Genomic DNA, 16,909 nt, shown 5'->3' on the forward strand with positions numbered 1-16,909 from the left:
GGAAGGGCTATCCTGCACGCCAGACACTGAGGCATTGGGACAGCCCACTCCTGCCGTGCTTCACTGCACTGTTCTCACGTTGTATCCACAGTGGGTACCAGGTTTTTTTTTTTTTTAAAAAAAAGAACTAGCCTGTCTCCAAATGCAGCCCATGGTTTCTGCACACTGCAGCGAGGCCAAAAGACTTTCAGCTGGCTCACTCACTCGTTTCAGAATGCAGACTCCCAGTTTCACCAAATGCACGGTCCCTGTGGATTTAGCAGACCTTGTCTAGCTGGTGCTTTGCTGAAACTGGTGTTCTGGGTCACTTTCTTGCTTTTATCTAGTATTTTTCATGGAGGTGTTTTTTTGCCCTGTCTTACCTAGCCGACATCTTGGGTTCTCCTATTGTCTTTCAATATATGAACATGGTATGTGTTCTCTATATATTTAAGTCTTATTTAAATGTCCCTTAGTAATATATTATGATTTTATGCAAAAGGTATTAAATTCATTTGTTACCAGGTATATGATGCCTTTTTTCAGTTTTAATTTTTAAATTAACATTCCATAAAATTGACTTCTTTTTTCAGAGTACAGTTCCATCAATTTAAACACATGTAAAGATTTGTGTAACTATTAGGTCAGTCAGGATACAGAACCGTTCAGTCATCCAGAAAAACTCTTGCCTGATATTCCTTTGTGATCATTCCTCCCTTACAACTCCAGCTCTGTCCTCTATTACTACAGTTTTGCCTTTTTAAGAATGTCATATAAATGGAACTATACAGTAAACTTTTGGGACTGGCTCCTGTCACTCAGCATAATGTTTTGAGATTCATCCAACTTGTTGCTTTTATCCATAGTTTTTTTCCTTTTTTGTTGCTGAGTAGTATACTACTATTCCATTGTATGTAAATGCCACATTTTGATTAGCCATTAACCCACTGAAGGACATTTGGTGTTTCTGGTTTCGGTGCTAATGAATAGAACTTTTGTAAACATTAGTGTGTAGTTTTTTGTGTGAACATGATTTTTATTTTGTTAGAGTAAACGTCTAGGAGTGGGACTGTTGAGCAGCAAGTGTTTAACTTTATAAGATACTGTCAAACTGTTGTCCAGGGTGACTATTCCATTTTGCATTACCATTCTCAATGTGTGAGAGTTCTAATTGGCTCCACATCCTCACCACACTTGTCGTTGTCAGTATTATTTAGCCTCTCTGATAGCTTTCTAGTGGTGTCTCATTTTGGTTTTCATTTGCATTTCCTTAGTTTTTAATGATTTGAACATGTTTTTGTACATTTAGTTGCCTTTTGGATATTTTCTTTGGTGAAGTGTCTGTTGAAATCATTTGCCTATTTTTATAATCAAGTTGTTTATCTTATTCCTGAATTTTGAGAATTCATTATATATCCTGGAACTAAGTCCTTTGTCAGTGATTTGCTGATATTTTCTCCCAATCTGTAGTTTTTCTTTTTATTCACTAAACAGTGTCATTTGCATAGCAAAAATACTTAATTTTGATGAAATACAATTATCATTTAAAAAATTTTTATGTATTGTGCTTTTAGTGTCAAGTCTAAGTACACTCTAAAAGTTTCAGAGTTTTCCATTTTAAATTTAGATCTATAATGTATTTCAGGTTAATTTTTGAGTGAGGTATGCACATTTGGTCATGGTTCATTTTTTTTTTTATGTATGGATTTCCGATTGTTCCAATACCATTTGTTGAAAAGACTTTTCTTTCTCCATTGACATGCCTTTGCACCTTTGTCCTAAACCATTAGGCCATATCTGTATGGATCTTTTTTTTTATGGGCTCTGTTCTGTTCCACTGATATATATATTGTCTATACCTTCATGAATACCCCAGTTCCATGATTACTATAGCTTTATAGTAAGTCTTAAAATCAAGTAGTGTGTGAATCCTCAAACATAATTCTTTTCCAAAATTAGGTGGGCTATTATAGTTCCTTTGGCCTTTCCATATATGTTCTCAATTCAGCTTTTCTATATCTACAAAAAATCCTGCTGAGGTTGGTTGGAATTCCTGTTATTTCTGCAGATCAATTTGGAGCATACTTGACATCGTTACTATGTAAAGCCTTTCAGTCCATGAACCATGTGGTATGTTTCTCTATTTATTTAGATCTTTGATTTCTTTTATCAGCTTTTTGTTAGATTTATACCTAAATATTTCAATTATTTTAAAGTAATGTAAATGATACTGTTTTTAATTTGGGTTCCCATTTGTTCATTGCTATTATATTGACACATGGTTTATTTTTATGTGTCAACTCTGTATCTTAAGACATTTCTAAACTCGTTCGTTCTGTGGAGTTTTTTGTTTTTGTTTTTTTCCCTGTAGATTCTTTGGGATTTTCTATGTAGAAAATCAGCTTCTCTGCCAATAGGGACACATTCATTTGTTCCTTTCCAATATATATTCCCTCTCTCTCTCTCTCTCTCTCTCTCTCTCTCTCTCTCTCTCACACACACACACACACACACACACACACACACAAACTATTCCCTTATTTAACTGGCAAAGACTTCTCAGTACTGAGAGTTTTATCATCAGCGGATATGGAATTTTGTCAAATGCTTTTTCTACATCAATTGATATGTCCATGTGGATAATTTAATACAGTAGATTACACTGATTTCCAAATCTTGAACTAACTTTCTGTTCTAGTTTGCTAATGCTGCTGGGATGCAAAACACCAGAAATGGATTGGCTTTTATAAAAGGGGGTTTATTTGGTTACACAGTTACAGTCTTAAGGCTTAAAGTGTCCAAGGTAACACATCAACAATTGGGTACCTTCACTGGAGGATGGCCAATGGCATCCGGGAAACCTCTGTTAGCTGGGAAGGCACATGGCTGGCATCTGCTCCAAAGTTCTGGTTTCAAAATGGCTTTCTCCCAGGATGTTCCTCTCTAGGCTCAGCTTCTTTCTAAACTATCACTCTCAGTTGCTCTTGGGGCATTTGTCCTCTCTTAGCTTCTCCAGAGCAAAAGTCTGCTTTCAGAGGCCTTCTCCAACATGTCTCTATAAACTGCAGTAACTCTCTCAGCTCCTGTGCATTCTTCAAAGTGTCCCTCTTGGCTGTAGCAAGCCTGCTCCTTGTGTTTGAGCTTATATAGTACTCCAGTAAACTAATCAAGGCCCATGCTGAATTGGTGGGGCCACACCTCCATGGAAATTATCCAGTCAGAGTTATCACCCACAGTTGGGTGGGGCACATTTCCATGGCAACAACCTAGTCCAAATGTTCCAACTTAATCCCCACTAATATGTCTGCCCCCACAATAGCTAATGGCCTTTTGGGGGACGTAATACATTCAAACCGGCACACCTTCCATTCCTGAGATAAAACTCACTTGTTTGTGGTGTCTTATTCTTTTTAGATACAGTTCATTTCCATTTGTTAATATTTGGTCAAAGACTTTTACAACTATATTCATGAGGCATATTGGCCTGTTTTGTTGTAATCTCTTGGTGTAGTTTTTGTTTCAGAGTATTATTGCTTTCATCAAATAGATTAGGAAGTTTTCCTTTCTGCTTACATTTTCTGGAAGATATTGTATAGAATTGACATTATTTCTTTAAAGCTGAGGTAGAATTCACCAGTGATAACCATCGTGGTCTGGACATTTCTTCATATAGAATTTTTAACAAGAAATTCTATTTTTAAAACTATTACAGACTATTTTATGTTTAGTGATTTTTGGTACTTTGTGGTTTTCAAAGAATTGGTCCATTGCATCAGAGTTGTTGAGTTTATCTATGTATAGTCCACAGTATGTCTCTATTATCTCTTTACAAAGTCTGAGGAGTCTGTAGTATAGCTCTTCTTTCATTCTTGATATTGGTAATTTGTGTCTTCTCTCTTTTTTCTTTGTCAGTCTTGCTTGAGTTTTAATCATTTTATTGATTTTTTAATGAACAAGACTTGAGTTTCATTGATTTTTCTCTATTTTTCTGTTTTCAGTTTTGATTTCTATTCTTTATTTCATTTCTTCTATTTGTATTCATTTTCTTTTGCTCTTTCTTTTATAGTTTCTTCAAGAGAGTACTTAGGTAATTGATTTGATTCCTTCCTTTTTAAATATAATCAGTTTATGGTATAAATTTCCCTCTAAGTACTACTTTAGCTGCATTATTTATGATTATTTAAGTTTACTTTCTAAATGTTTGGAGACTTTCCTGTTATCCTTCAATTATTGAGTTTTAGTTTAATTCCATTATGATCAGAAAACACATTCAGTATGAATACAATGCTTTTAAATTTGTTAAGGTTTTGTTTTCTGACCAAAGATAGACATATCTGTCTTGGCCTGCAGGCCAAATCCATCTACCACCTATTTTTTTTTTAATTTAATTTTATTGAGATTATTCACATAGCATGCAGTCATCCAAAGTGTACAATCAATTGTTCATGGTACCATTATATGGTTGTACATTCATCACTACAATTCTTTCTTTTTCAATTTTAGAATATTTTCATTACTCTAGAAAACAAATAAAAATGAAAAAGAAAACTCAAATCCTCCAATACCCCTAACCATCCCCCCTCAATTATTGACTCATAGTATTGGTATAGTACATTTGTTACTGTTGATGAATGAATGTTAAAATATTACTAACTGTAGTACATAGTTTGCAATAGGTACATTTTCCCCCTATTTATTCCTCTATTATTAACTTCTAGTTATAGTGTCATACATTTGTTCTAGTCTATGAAAGACATTTCTAGTGTTTGTACAGTTAATCATGGACATTGTCCACCACAAGATTCACTGTTTTATACAGTCCCATCTTTTAACCTCCAGCTTTCCTTCTGGTGACATACGTGGCTCTGAGCTTTCCCTTTCCACTACATTCACACACCATTCAGCACTGTTAGTTATTCTCAAAATAACGTGCTTCCGTCACCTCTGTCTATTTCCAAAGACTTAAGTTCAACCTAGTTAAACATTCTGCTAATAATAAGCAATAGTTCTCCAATTTTAGGCTCATTCTATATCATGGTAACCTATATTTCGTGTCTATGAGTTTACATATTATAATTAATTCCTATCAGTGAGATACAATATTTGTCCTTTTGTGTCTGACTTATTTCACTCAATATAATGTCCTCAAGGTTCATCCATCAAACCATTTTTTTTTAAGATGGTTTTGTTCTTGCACCATCTTAAGTAAACATTCAGTTGTTCCCTGTATAATCACGTAGTTATGCATTCACCACCACCACCACTATCTATATAAGGACATTTCCATTTCTTCCACAAAGAAAGAGGAAGAGTCAAAAAAGGCAGAGAGACAAAAGAAAAAGAACAAAAAACAATGAGAGCTAAAAAGCAACAAAAGAAAAGATAAAATCAAGTACAATAAAAGAGTGAGACAACATCACCAATGCCAAGAATCCTATACCCCTCCCTTATATCCCCCTCTTATAAGCATTTAGCTTTGGTGTATTGCCTTTGTTACATTAAAGGAGGCCTAATACAATATAATGATAGACTCTAGTTTGCATTGATTATATTTTTTCCCCCAGTACCACCCCATTTTTACTGCCTTGCAAGGCTGACATTCATTTGTTCTCCCTCATGTAAAAACACATTTGTACATTTTATCACAATCCTTGTACCACTCTAGGTTTCACTAAGTCATGCAGTCCCAGTCTTTATCTTCCCTCTTTCCTTCTGGTGTCCCACATGCCCCTAACCTTCCTCTTTCATATTTTTCATATTTTTCCATCATTTTTCTTATCTGTTCTTTTGTGCATAGGATTTTAGATGTCTTGTTCTCCAGTTCCTGAATGTTTTCTTCTGCCTCTTGAAATCTGCTGTTGTATGTCTCCATTGTGGTTTTCATCTCTTGTGTTGTGCTTTCATTTCCATAGGTTTTGCCAGTTGTTTTTTTCAAATTTTCAAGTTCTCCCTTATGTTTGTCCAATGCTTTCTTTATATCCTTCATCTCTTTTTCCATATCTTCCCTAAATTCATGAGTTGATTTAGCATTAGTCGTTTCAATTCCTGTATCTCAGTTGAAGTGTAAGTTTGTCCCTTTGGCTGGACCATATCTTCATTTTTCCTAGTGTGATTTGTAGTTTTCTATTGTCTAGGCATCTGGTTTCCTTGATTACCCCAGTCAGATTTTCCCAGACCAGAATGGGCTCAAGTCTCAGAAGTGGGCTGTATTCAGAATCAGGTTCCCCTGAGGGTGTGTCTTAGAAGACCGACAGACTTTCCTGTGGGGCCTCTAGCCACTATGCTTTTCCTAAACTCCCCAGCAGGTGGTGCCTGTCAACCTGTCACTCCTAGCTGGTGTAAAAAGGTGTGGACCCTTTAATTCTCAGCTTAAGTTGTTTCTGGTTTGATTGTTTTCCCGCAGGCCCTGGGGTCTGAGTTCTGAAGGGAGGACAGGCACTTGAGCTGGGCCCCACCTCCCTCCCCTTAAGGAAGATACGTCCCCTAGGGAGTTATCTTCTACACTTGAATTGCTCCTTTGTCTCTCTGACTCTGTTAACTCCACCCCTGCCTAGGTCAGAGAGCTGAGAACTGAAAATGCTTGAGGCTTTCTCCACTGTGCCACTGGGAGTAAGAGAGAAAAAAAGGGGAAAGAAAGCCCCTTTTCAGAGCCAGTCCCTAGCCCCCTCATTTCGCCTGTCAGCCAGAGATAGTACCCAGTTTTCTGTGCTCCTTTTCTTGGAACACATGCATTTTTACAGTATTCTAAACTTAGTCTCCAAAAGCCTCTGTATTTTTTTCCCATCAGCCCCACCTCTTCTCCACTGAGAGCGACCTCAGGGTACTTTGCTGCTTGTTAGGGGTTTATCTGTGTTTGTAGCTCGTATTCAGCAGACCACATTTGTTAATTAAAACCCCAGTTGGAGCTAGGCTGAGCTGTATTCACTTGCGCTGGGAACGCCCCTTTCTCCCGCAGTGAGGTTTTGCAGCTCAGCCTGCTGCGGTGGTGATGGTGGTGGGGGGACCTCCTGGTGCATTTCTGCTGTTTTTACTTACAGCTTTTATGCTGTGGTCTCAGCCATTCCACCCATTCCAAGGTGGTGTATGATGTGTGGATAGTCACGGTTGTTCCCCAGCAGTTGTTCCAGACTATTTACTAGTTATCCTGGCTATTTACTAGTTGACTAACTAAATTCCACACCTCTGTATGCTGCCATCTTGCCCCACCTCTACCACCTATTTTTTTTTTAAATGTAGTTTGTTAAACTACATTTTTGTTTATATCTTCTTTATGGCTGCTTTTGCACTACAAGGGCAGAACTGAGTTGTTGCAACAGAAATTTCCCACAAAGTGGAAGATACTTACTGTCTGATCTTTTACAGAAAAAGTTTACTGACCCTGATGTTGCTGAATGTTCCCTGTGCATTTAAAAAGGATGTATATTCTGCTATTGTGGGATGAGGTGTTTTATAAACACTCCCAATGTTTGGTGTGTTTTGGATAAAGGAATGGTTTTATTGCTAGAAGAATATTCAGAGCTTAATCACCTGTAGCCTGGGATCATTCAGATTATCAGCAACTGAATCAATTTGAGGTTTTGTAACTTTTGCTGTGGACTTTGTAGCCCTTGCTGTAGCACCAGGTCACTGCTGTGTTAACTGATAGATTAAGGAATGTGTGGGAAAGGAAAAGCACAGCCAAGGCTTTTCAAGAGACAACATGTTTGTCACTTCTCAAGTCTTCTCCGAATTTTACTTTTTAACCATGGATCTATAATTCCTAAATTGGAGAAGAGGATGTAATTTTATTCTTAATGAAAATAAAGTCTCTGGGAATGATCAAGCTCATTTATTTTTCAAATTTCTGTATTATCAGGCCCCCAATATAATAGTTTAAGAGCTCTTATGTACTCAGTTTCTAATCATTATGAGATAGCGTAGTAACAGTAAATTAAGGGCCAGAGATGAATTTGTAGCAAATTACTTAGAATACAAATAAATGTAATTAGGATTGAGATGAGGATTTCTGACTTGGCCACAGCTGTAACGATATACAAGTTAAACTACAAACAAGAGTCAAGTATCTTTAGCAAAAATATATTGGGTTTTTAATTTAAAGTGTTTAATTTTAAGTAAAATGTTAGAAAAGTTTTTATCTTTAAAGGTGTTAATTATAGAAAGCTATGTCTGTTTTACTTTGTGTCCTTTCTTACCTTTCTTAGGGATATTGGAGAAGATATTCCACTAGAAAAAGATTTCTGAAATTGAAATATTATTCAATCATCTTGCAATCTAGGATAAGGATGATAATTGCAGTTTCTTCTTATAAACGATATCTATGGGCTACGGTTGCAATTCAGAGGCATTGGCGTGCTTATTTAAGGAAGAAAGAAGATCAACAAAGATATAAAATGCTAAAATCATCAACCCTTATCATCCAGTCAATGTTCAGAAGATGGAAGCGACGTAAAATGCAATTACAATTAAAAGCTACGATAATACTGCAAAGTGCTTTTAGAGAATGGCATGCCAGGAAACAAGCTAAAGAAGAAAAATCTGCTATTGTCATACAATCATGGTATAGAATGAACAAAGAATTACGGAAATATATTCATATTAGATCTTGTGTTGTTATCATACAGAGAAGATTTCGATGCTTTCAAGCCCAAATGTCATATAAAAGAAAAAGAGAGTCTATAATGACAATCCAGAAATACTACAAAGCATATCTGAAAGGAAAGATTGAGCATACCCACTATTTGCAGAAACGGGCTGCAGCCATTCAACTGCAGACTGCTTTCAGGAGGATGAAAGCTCACAATTTACATAGACAAATTAGAGCTGCTCGTGTTTTTCAATCATATTGGAGAATGAGAAAAGACAGATCTCAATTTTTAAACCTTAAGAGGATTGTTATCAAATTGCAGGCATGCATAAGAAGACATCAACAATTGCAGAAATATAAGAAGATGAAGAAAGCCACCCTTATAATTCAGGCTTATTTCCGAGCTTACGTTTCAGCCAGGAAAGTTCTAGCATGTTATCAGAAAACACGTTGTGCGGTGATTGTTCTACAGTCTGCATATAGAAGGATGCAAACTAGGAAAAAGTTTATTCATGTTCTAACATCTGTTATAAAGATTCAGTCATATTATCGTGCTTATATTTCCCATAAAAAATTTCTGAGCCTAAAATATGCTACAATAAAGCTACAATCAATTGTCAAGATGAAACAAGCACGTAAACAATATTTACATTTAAAAGAAGCTACACTGTGCATCCAGCGATGGTACCGGTCCAAAAAAATGGCTGCACTAAAGAGAGAAGAATACAGGCAGGTGCATAAATCATGTATCAAACTGCAAGCTTTTGTTAGAGGATACTTGGTCCGAAAGCAGATGAGGCTGCAAAGAAAAGCAGCTATTTCCCTACAATCTTATTTCAGAATGAGAAAAATGAGGCAGTATTATCTGAAAGTTTTTAAAGCAACTATTGTCATTCAGAAATACTATCATGCATACAAAGCAAAAGTCAACCAGAAGAAGAACCTGCAAGTCAACAGAGCAGCTACCTGCTTGCAAGCAGCTTACAGAGGTTATAAAGTACGCCACCTAATCAAACAGCAATCAATAGCTGCTCTTAAAATTCAAACTGCTTTTAGAGGTTATAGTAAAAGGATGAAATATCAATCTATGCTTCAGGCTACTATCAAGATTCAGAGATGGTACAGGGCATACAAGACTGTTCAAGATATAAGAACACATTTTTTGAAGACAAAGGCAGCAGTGATTTCTCTCCAGTCTATTTATCGTAGCTGGAAAGTTCGGAAGCAGATCAGAAGGGAACATAAAGCTGCAATAAAGATTCAGTCTGCTTTTAGAATGGCCAAGGCCCAGAAACAGTTTGGATTGTTAAAAACAGCAGCACTGGTCATCCAGCAACACCTGAGAGCAAGGATTGTAGGACAGAAGCAACATATGGAGTATGTCAAACTCCGTCATGCAGCACTGATGCTTCAAGCTGCATGGAAGAGAAAAACAATGAGAAGACATATTCAAAAGCAACACAAATGTGCTATCATCATACAGTCCTATTACAGAATGTATGTGCAGCAAAAGAAGTGGAAAGTCATGAAAAAAGCTATTCTTGTGATTCAAATGTATTATAGGGCTTACAGTATTGGAAAGAAACAGCATCATTTGTATTTGAGAACTAAAGCAGCTATAGTAATTTTACAAACAGCTTACCGAAGCGTTAGGGTGAGAAAAAAAATAAAAGAATGCAACAAAGCAGCAGTTACTATACAGTCTAAATATAAAACTTACAAAACCAGAAAGAAGTATTTAACCTATAGAGCTTCAGCTATTACAATTCAAAGATGGTACCGAGATATTAAAATTGCCAGCCATCAACGTAAGGAATATCTTAATTTAAAGACTGTAGCAATTAAAATCCAAGCTGTTTATAGAGGTATAAGAGTAAGAAGACGTATTCAACACATGCACATGGCAGCCACTTTTATTAAAGCAATGTTTAAAATGCATCATTCAAAAATAAGATACCATACAATGAGAAGAGCAGTTATTATAATTCAAGTAAGATACAGAGCATATTGTCAGGGTAAAATTCAGCGTGCAAAGTACTTGACAGTTTTGAAAGCTATTACTATTCTTCAGGCAAGTTTTAGAGGACTAAGAGTTAGACAGACTCTAAAAAAGATGCAGATTGCAGCAACACTCATTCAGTCATACTATAGAAGGTACAGACAGCAAAAATATTTTAATAAGCTAAAGAAGGCAACAAAAATAGTACAGCAAAGATACCGTGCTGTAAAGGAAAGAAACATACAATTTCAAAAATATAACAAATTGAGGCATTCCATAATATGCATTCAGGCTGTTTTTAGGGGGGTGAAAGCTAGAAGACATTTGAAAGTTAAGCATTTAGCTGCAACCCTTATTCAAAGGAGATTTAGAACACTAATGATGAGAAGAAGATTTCTTTCTCTCAGGAAAACTGCTCTTTGGGTTCAGAGAAAATATCGTGCGAATGTTTATGCAAGGCATCATTTACAATTCTTACAGTTACAAAAGGCAGTTATTAAAATTCAGTCTTTGTGTAGAAGATTGATAGTAAAGAAAAAGTTGCAAGAGATGCACAGGGCTGCAGTTCTCATCCAGGCTACTTTCAGGATGCACACAGCATATATGAGATACTGGGCTTTGAAACAGGCCTCAGTTATAATTCAGCAGCAATACCGAGCAAACAGAGCTGCAAAAATGCAGAGACAGTGTTATCTCATACAAAGACATTCTGCTGTGATTCTTCAGTCTGCATTTAGGGGTATGAAAACTAGAAGACACTTGAAAAGTATGCACTCTTCTGCAACCGTTATTCAGAGCAGGTTTAGGTCTTTAGTGACAAGGAGAAGATTCGTTAACCTCAAAAAAGCTGCAGTTTTTGTTCAGAGGAAATACCGAGCCACCATTTGTGCCAAGCATTGCTTGCACCAATTTTTGCAGTTACAAAAGGCGGTCATTATAATCCAGTCAAATTACCGAAGACTGATAGTAAAGAAAAAGTTACAAGAGATGCACAGGGCTGCAGTTCTCATTCAGGCCACTTTCCGAATGCACAGAACCTATGTTACATTTCAGACTTGGAGACATGCCTCAATTCTAATTCAGCAATATTACCGAACATACAGAGCTGCAAAGTTGCAAAGAGAAAATTATATCAGACGACAGCATTCTGCTGTGGTCATTCAGGCTGCATATAGGGGAATGAAAACAAGACAGCTTTTAAGGGAAAAACACAGAGCTGCTATCATAATACAAAGCACATACAGAATGTATCGACAGTATTATTTCTACCAAAAGGTCCAGTGGGCTACAAAAGTAATACAGGAAAAATACAGAGTAAGTAAAAATAAACAAAAAGCTCTTAAGGCAGCAGCTTGTATTCAGGCAGATTTTCAGGGCAGGAACATTAAGGAGCAAATTCAGAAACGACATCAGGCTGCCATTATTATTCAGAAGCATTTTAAAGCCTTTAAAGTAAGGAGTCATTATCTCCATCTTAGAGCAACAGTAATTTTTGTTCAAAGAAGATACAAAGAACTAGTTGCAATGCAAGTCCAAGTCCGCACCCAAGCAGTTATTTGTATACAGTCTTATTACAGAGGCTTTAAGGTACGAAGGGATATCCAGCGTATGCACCTGGCTGCCACACTAATTCAGTCATTCTACCGAATGCACAGGGCCAAAGTTGTTTATCAAGCACAGAAAACTGCAATTGTTGTTATACAGAATTATTATAGGTCTTATATCAGAAAAAAAAAGGAAAGAAATAAATTTTTAGCAATGCAGATATCTGTATGGTCTGTTCACGCTGCTTTTAGAGGAATGAAAGTTAGATGGAAACTGAAAACCACATCTGAGAAAAAGATGGTAACTGTTTACCAACCTGCCTTCTGCTGTAACAGAACTAACATGCAACATAAAGCTGTTCAGAGGGAGGCTATTATGACTCAAAAGGGGTATAAAACTTCTCTACTTGCTTGTTCACAGAAAGCAGAGTATCATTCTCAAAGAAAGGCTGCAATAACAATTCAAAGAGCTTTTCGTAAAATGGTCACAAGAAAACTGGAAATGCGGAAGTGTGCTGCCCTACAAATTCAGTCCTACCTTCAGATGGTTGTATATCGAAGAAGATTTACTCAGCAAAGAAGAGCTGCTGTCACTTTACAGCAGTATTTCAGGACATGGCAAACCAGAAAACAGTTTTTATTGTATAAAAAAGCAGCAGTGGTTTTACAAAATCACTACAGAGCATTTCTGTCTGCAAAACATCAAAGACAAAGTTTTTTACTAGTCAGGAGCAGCATTATCATTATTCAAGCAAGAATGAAAGGATTTATACAAAAACAGAAGTTTCAGAAAATTAAAGATAGCACCTTAAAAATCCAGGTATTTACATATTTAATTTAAAAATAAAACTTAAATTCTTTCTTTTGACCAATATTTCTTAGAATTTATAAAATCAGCTTAAGGGATCTGCAATAATAGTACCCACTTTGGGTGACTATTTATCTTCCAACATGGGACCTTTTTGGGATGGGAAAAAGGCACCAATAATAATTAAGCCAAGACAGCACAGCTAGTACTATTCTGGCTATGGTTTTTTCCTATGCTTCTTTTGTACATTTCAGTATTGTTAATTTTATACTCCTGGAAGAATTTTGAGATGGGAGAGCTCTATTTGGCAGTTATTTATTTATTTTTTTTTTTTTAGTAGAAATTTTAAGGTAAGGTAAGTGCCATTTGGCGTAATTTGGGCCAAATAGCATAACTTTACTCCTCACTAATCCGTTTAGGCTAAGTAGACTTACTTCATTCGGAGTGTTTAGCACTTTTGCCTTCTAAGCCCTTTTATGTTATTTTGTTTGATCTTTTTCCAAATGTGTGAGGAATGTAGGATATTATCTCAATTTTGAAATGTGGGGAAACTAAGAAAGTTGTAACTTGCCAATGTTGCACAAAGAGATGCAGAGCTAGGAAATGAAACTGGGTACTTCAGCTATTTCTATTCTACCTGCAATAACTTAGGCTTTAAACTTGGGTATGATATGTTGATATCATGCCAGGTTGCTATTAAGCTGAGAAATAATGTCTTCATTCCACAAAAAGTTTTGGCAGTGTGACTAAGCTATATGTAGTTGCTGTCCTCAAAGAACTTAAATGAGCAAGGAAGAGTAATTATAGCAAATGAGAAGTGTATTTTGCTGGAAATAGAGAAGGGAATCTAAGCTAGTCTTAGTGGTCAGGGAAGACTTCTCAGAGCAAGTAGTATTTACATAGAGACCTTAATGTGAAGGATGAATTGGAATTAGCCAATTAAAATGTATGGAATGAATATTCCAGTCACAGGAGATAATATAGCAAAGTTCAACAACAAGAGAGCCCACATAGTGCAATAAAAAGAGTGATTTAAGACTATGTTGGCAGTAGAGAACGTAAGGTTATGCATAACTTTGTAAGACATAGAAAAGAGTTTAGTCTTTATCCTCCAGAGTAAGTGAAGCTCTAGAGAAGTTTAAACAGGAGGCCAGAATCATATTTTTATTTTTAAAAAATTACTCTGGAGAGAATGTGGAAAATGGACTAGAAGGGGAGCAACATTAGAAGCAGAGAGACCAGTCAGGAGACTGTTGGCATTAGTTAGTTTCAGTGGGGTCATAAGAAGTAGTTTGAGTCAAAGGATAGTGCTGGCAAGCGTTCAATCCATGTTTATGGCTTAATAACTAGACAGATGGTGCCATTCACTTACACAGGGAACAAGGGCAGTAGCAGGTTGGGAGATTGATGATGGGTTCAGTTTGGAGCGCGTGAAGTTCGAAATACCTACCAGATGTCCAAGGTGAGATGCCAGTAGGCAGTTGACTGTGTTTGTCTGGAGTTCAGGAGAGTAGTATGGGTTTCAGATTTGATTTTAATATTACTGGCAGCCACATGGTACTTGAAGCCATGGAAATGATGGAATCACCTGGGAAGAATTCATAGAATAGGTGTAAGAAGAGGGCCAGGGACTTTGAACCCTGAAGAACATCAAAATTTTAGGACATGCAGAGGAGAAACCAACCAACAGTAAGAGGGAAAGAGGAAAACTAAGAGATTATGGTATTAAGAAACCAAGGGTTGAAGGAAGGAGTACCCAACTTCATTTGTTGCCAGGAGGTAAAGGACTGAAAAGTGTTAACTGTATGTGTTAGGTACACTTGTAAGTGACAGAAAAGCCAAAATAATTCTTGTGAAAATTCAATTGTTTTTTTCTCATAATTAAATTGTAAAGTTATATTTTAGACATATAGTTTTTGGCATATACCAGTGGTCTCAAGTTTTACTGCACATTGGAATCACCTGGCTCCTACCCACTAGCTATTCTGATTTAATTGGTATGGGGAGCAACCTGAGCATTCGGATTTTTAAAAGCTATCCAGGTGATTCTGATGGGCAGTGAGGTTTGGGAACCACTGGTATATACTGTACATTACCAAATACATTTATATATACATGTTGTTATTTAGCCTTGCTTGTATGACAACTGCTTATAATATGCTCCAAGTTAAGGGAATTCCTCCTCCCAATAAGTGGAGTGGGCTTGGTCTTTCTGTTCTTCCAAATGAATTGGGTTGGGGAAGACATTGCACATATCTGACTTTCTAGACATTGTACATATCTTACAATTTTTAAATATTGGTTAGTGGTATGTTAGGTTGGGCTGAAAGCCAGTTACAAGGTATGTGCGATAAAGCACATAGAAGCTGTTCACTATGGTAAGCACCACTGTTCTTGATTACTGTATAACTCAGAGGGTTCACTGTATGTCAGGAACGAATGAGCCTAATAAAATAGTTATGACATGACTATATTTCTGCAATTGATTTTTCTATGTATTAATCTTATATTAACTGTCTTTATTACTGATTCTTCCAATTTACATATTTGTTTTATTTATGTGTTTAATAGTCTGTGTGGAGGCGATATGAAGCCAGGAAATATTTATGTAAAGTGAAAGCAGCCTGCAAGATTCAAGCCTGGTATAGGGGTTGCAGAGCACGTAAAGAATATCTAGGTATATTAAAAGCTGTTAAAATCATTCAAGGTTGCTTCTATACCAAGCTGGAGAGAACACGGTAACGTATCATAGCTGGTGTATGTGTGTGTAGTAGCTGAATCCTTATTTAAAATAATACTGCCTTTTAAAATAATACTGCCTTTTAAATATATATATATATTTGTATGTATATTTGCTATGTTTAATTTGTATGGTTGGTTTTGTTGGTGTTTTTTCCATTAATGAAACAAAGTATATCTCCTGCACTGCCTTGTTTTTGAGATAGAACATAGCCTTAATGATTTAATTCAGTAAAAAAAGGTATTAATTCAGGTTCATAGCAATGAGGGTAATGATGGAGGGGTAGAAAGAATGAGACAATCTAGTAAATATTGTTTTCCTTATTTGTTGACTACTACTAGCGTAAGTTATTTTCTTTCACCTTTTTTTTTTTTTTGACTTTGTATTATTCACCGTACTTTGTATCCTTAATGACTAGGACCCTAATTGCTGACTTGTCTGTGCTAATTCTATTTCCCAATTTCTAGTTCATTTCTTTTACACACATTTTCAGAAGCTGTTATCAGATGATCTATTTTTTATTTCACAGCATAAAAATTTTTCAATTCATCAATTCAAAACACAGAATTGATGAATTGTTGCATCAGTGATAGTTCTAAATGTAGTTTTAGGGATATAGCAGATTAGTTTTAGAAGAATTCCCAAATCAATTCCATAGATAGACTCAGGGATTGACTTTTTCTCATTGACAATTCAGCCTTATTTTCTTAGAAAAGGGGCAACAAAATAAGTTAATCTTTCTACCTTTTACATTATTAAGAATAGATCAAAGAACCTGTTTATTCTTAAGTTTTATCTATTACCACTGTGATGACCCCTACAGTTTAATCTGTGGACCTCATATTTTTTACTTTTTTCCACTTCTCTTTACAGAATATTTCTATTAAGATATTTAGATGATGCAGTTATCTTTTCTTTCAAATGAACATCCCTTATTCATTTCACTGATATTGATCATTATCTCCAGAGTTCTCTTCTTGACTACCTCAGTCTGCTCATACCCACTCAGATTTAATGGACTCAGATTTTATACTTCACCATTATTTCTATTACCACCCTGTTATCAAGACTTTATCTAGATCTGGATAATTCTACTTTTGGTCCTGTTAAAAATTCTTTGTTGTACTAGAATCTTAAAACTTCATATTTAGTGATATAACTTTTCAACCACTGCTGGAGTATTGTCAAGAATTGTAAAAATTCTTTTTTTTATTGTGTAAATTTGTGTTTGTGTGTGTGTGTGGTCTGTGTCTGT

At 36.0% G+C, this 16,909-nt stretch overlaps 1 protein-coding gene across 1 annotated transcript in view; it reads left to right on the plus strand.

The window, feature by feature from the left end:
- Window positions 1-16,909, plus strand: part of ASPM (assembly factor for spindle microtubules) — a 69,029-nt gene that overhangs the window by 34,423 nt on the left and 17,697 nt on the right. Inside the window, exons 19-20 of the mRNA XM_037825105.1 lie at window positions 8,181-12,926; window positions 15,486-15,652. Of these exons, the coding sequence (XP_037681033.1) occupies window positions 8,181-12,926; window positions 15,486-15,652 (4,913 nt within the window). The remainder of the gene's footprint in view (window positions 1-8,180; window positions 12,927-15,485; window positions 15,653-16,909) is intronic.

Source organism: Choloepus didactylus, chromosome 2, assembly GCF_015220235.1.
Source record: "Choloepus didactylus isolate mChoDid1 chromosome 2, mChoDid1.pri, whole genome shotgun sequence".
Lineage (NCBI taxonomy): Eukaryota > Metazoa > Chordata > Mammalia > Pilosa > Megalonychidae > Choloepus > Choloepus didactylus.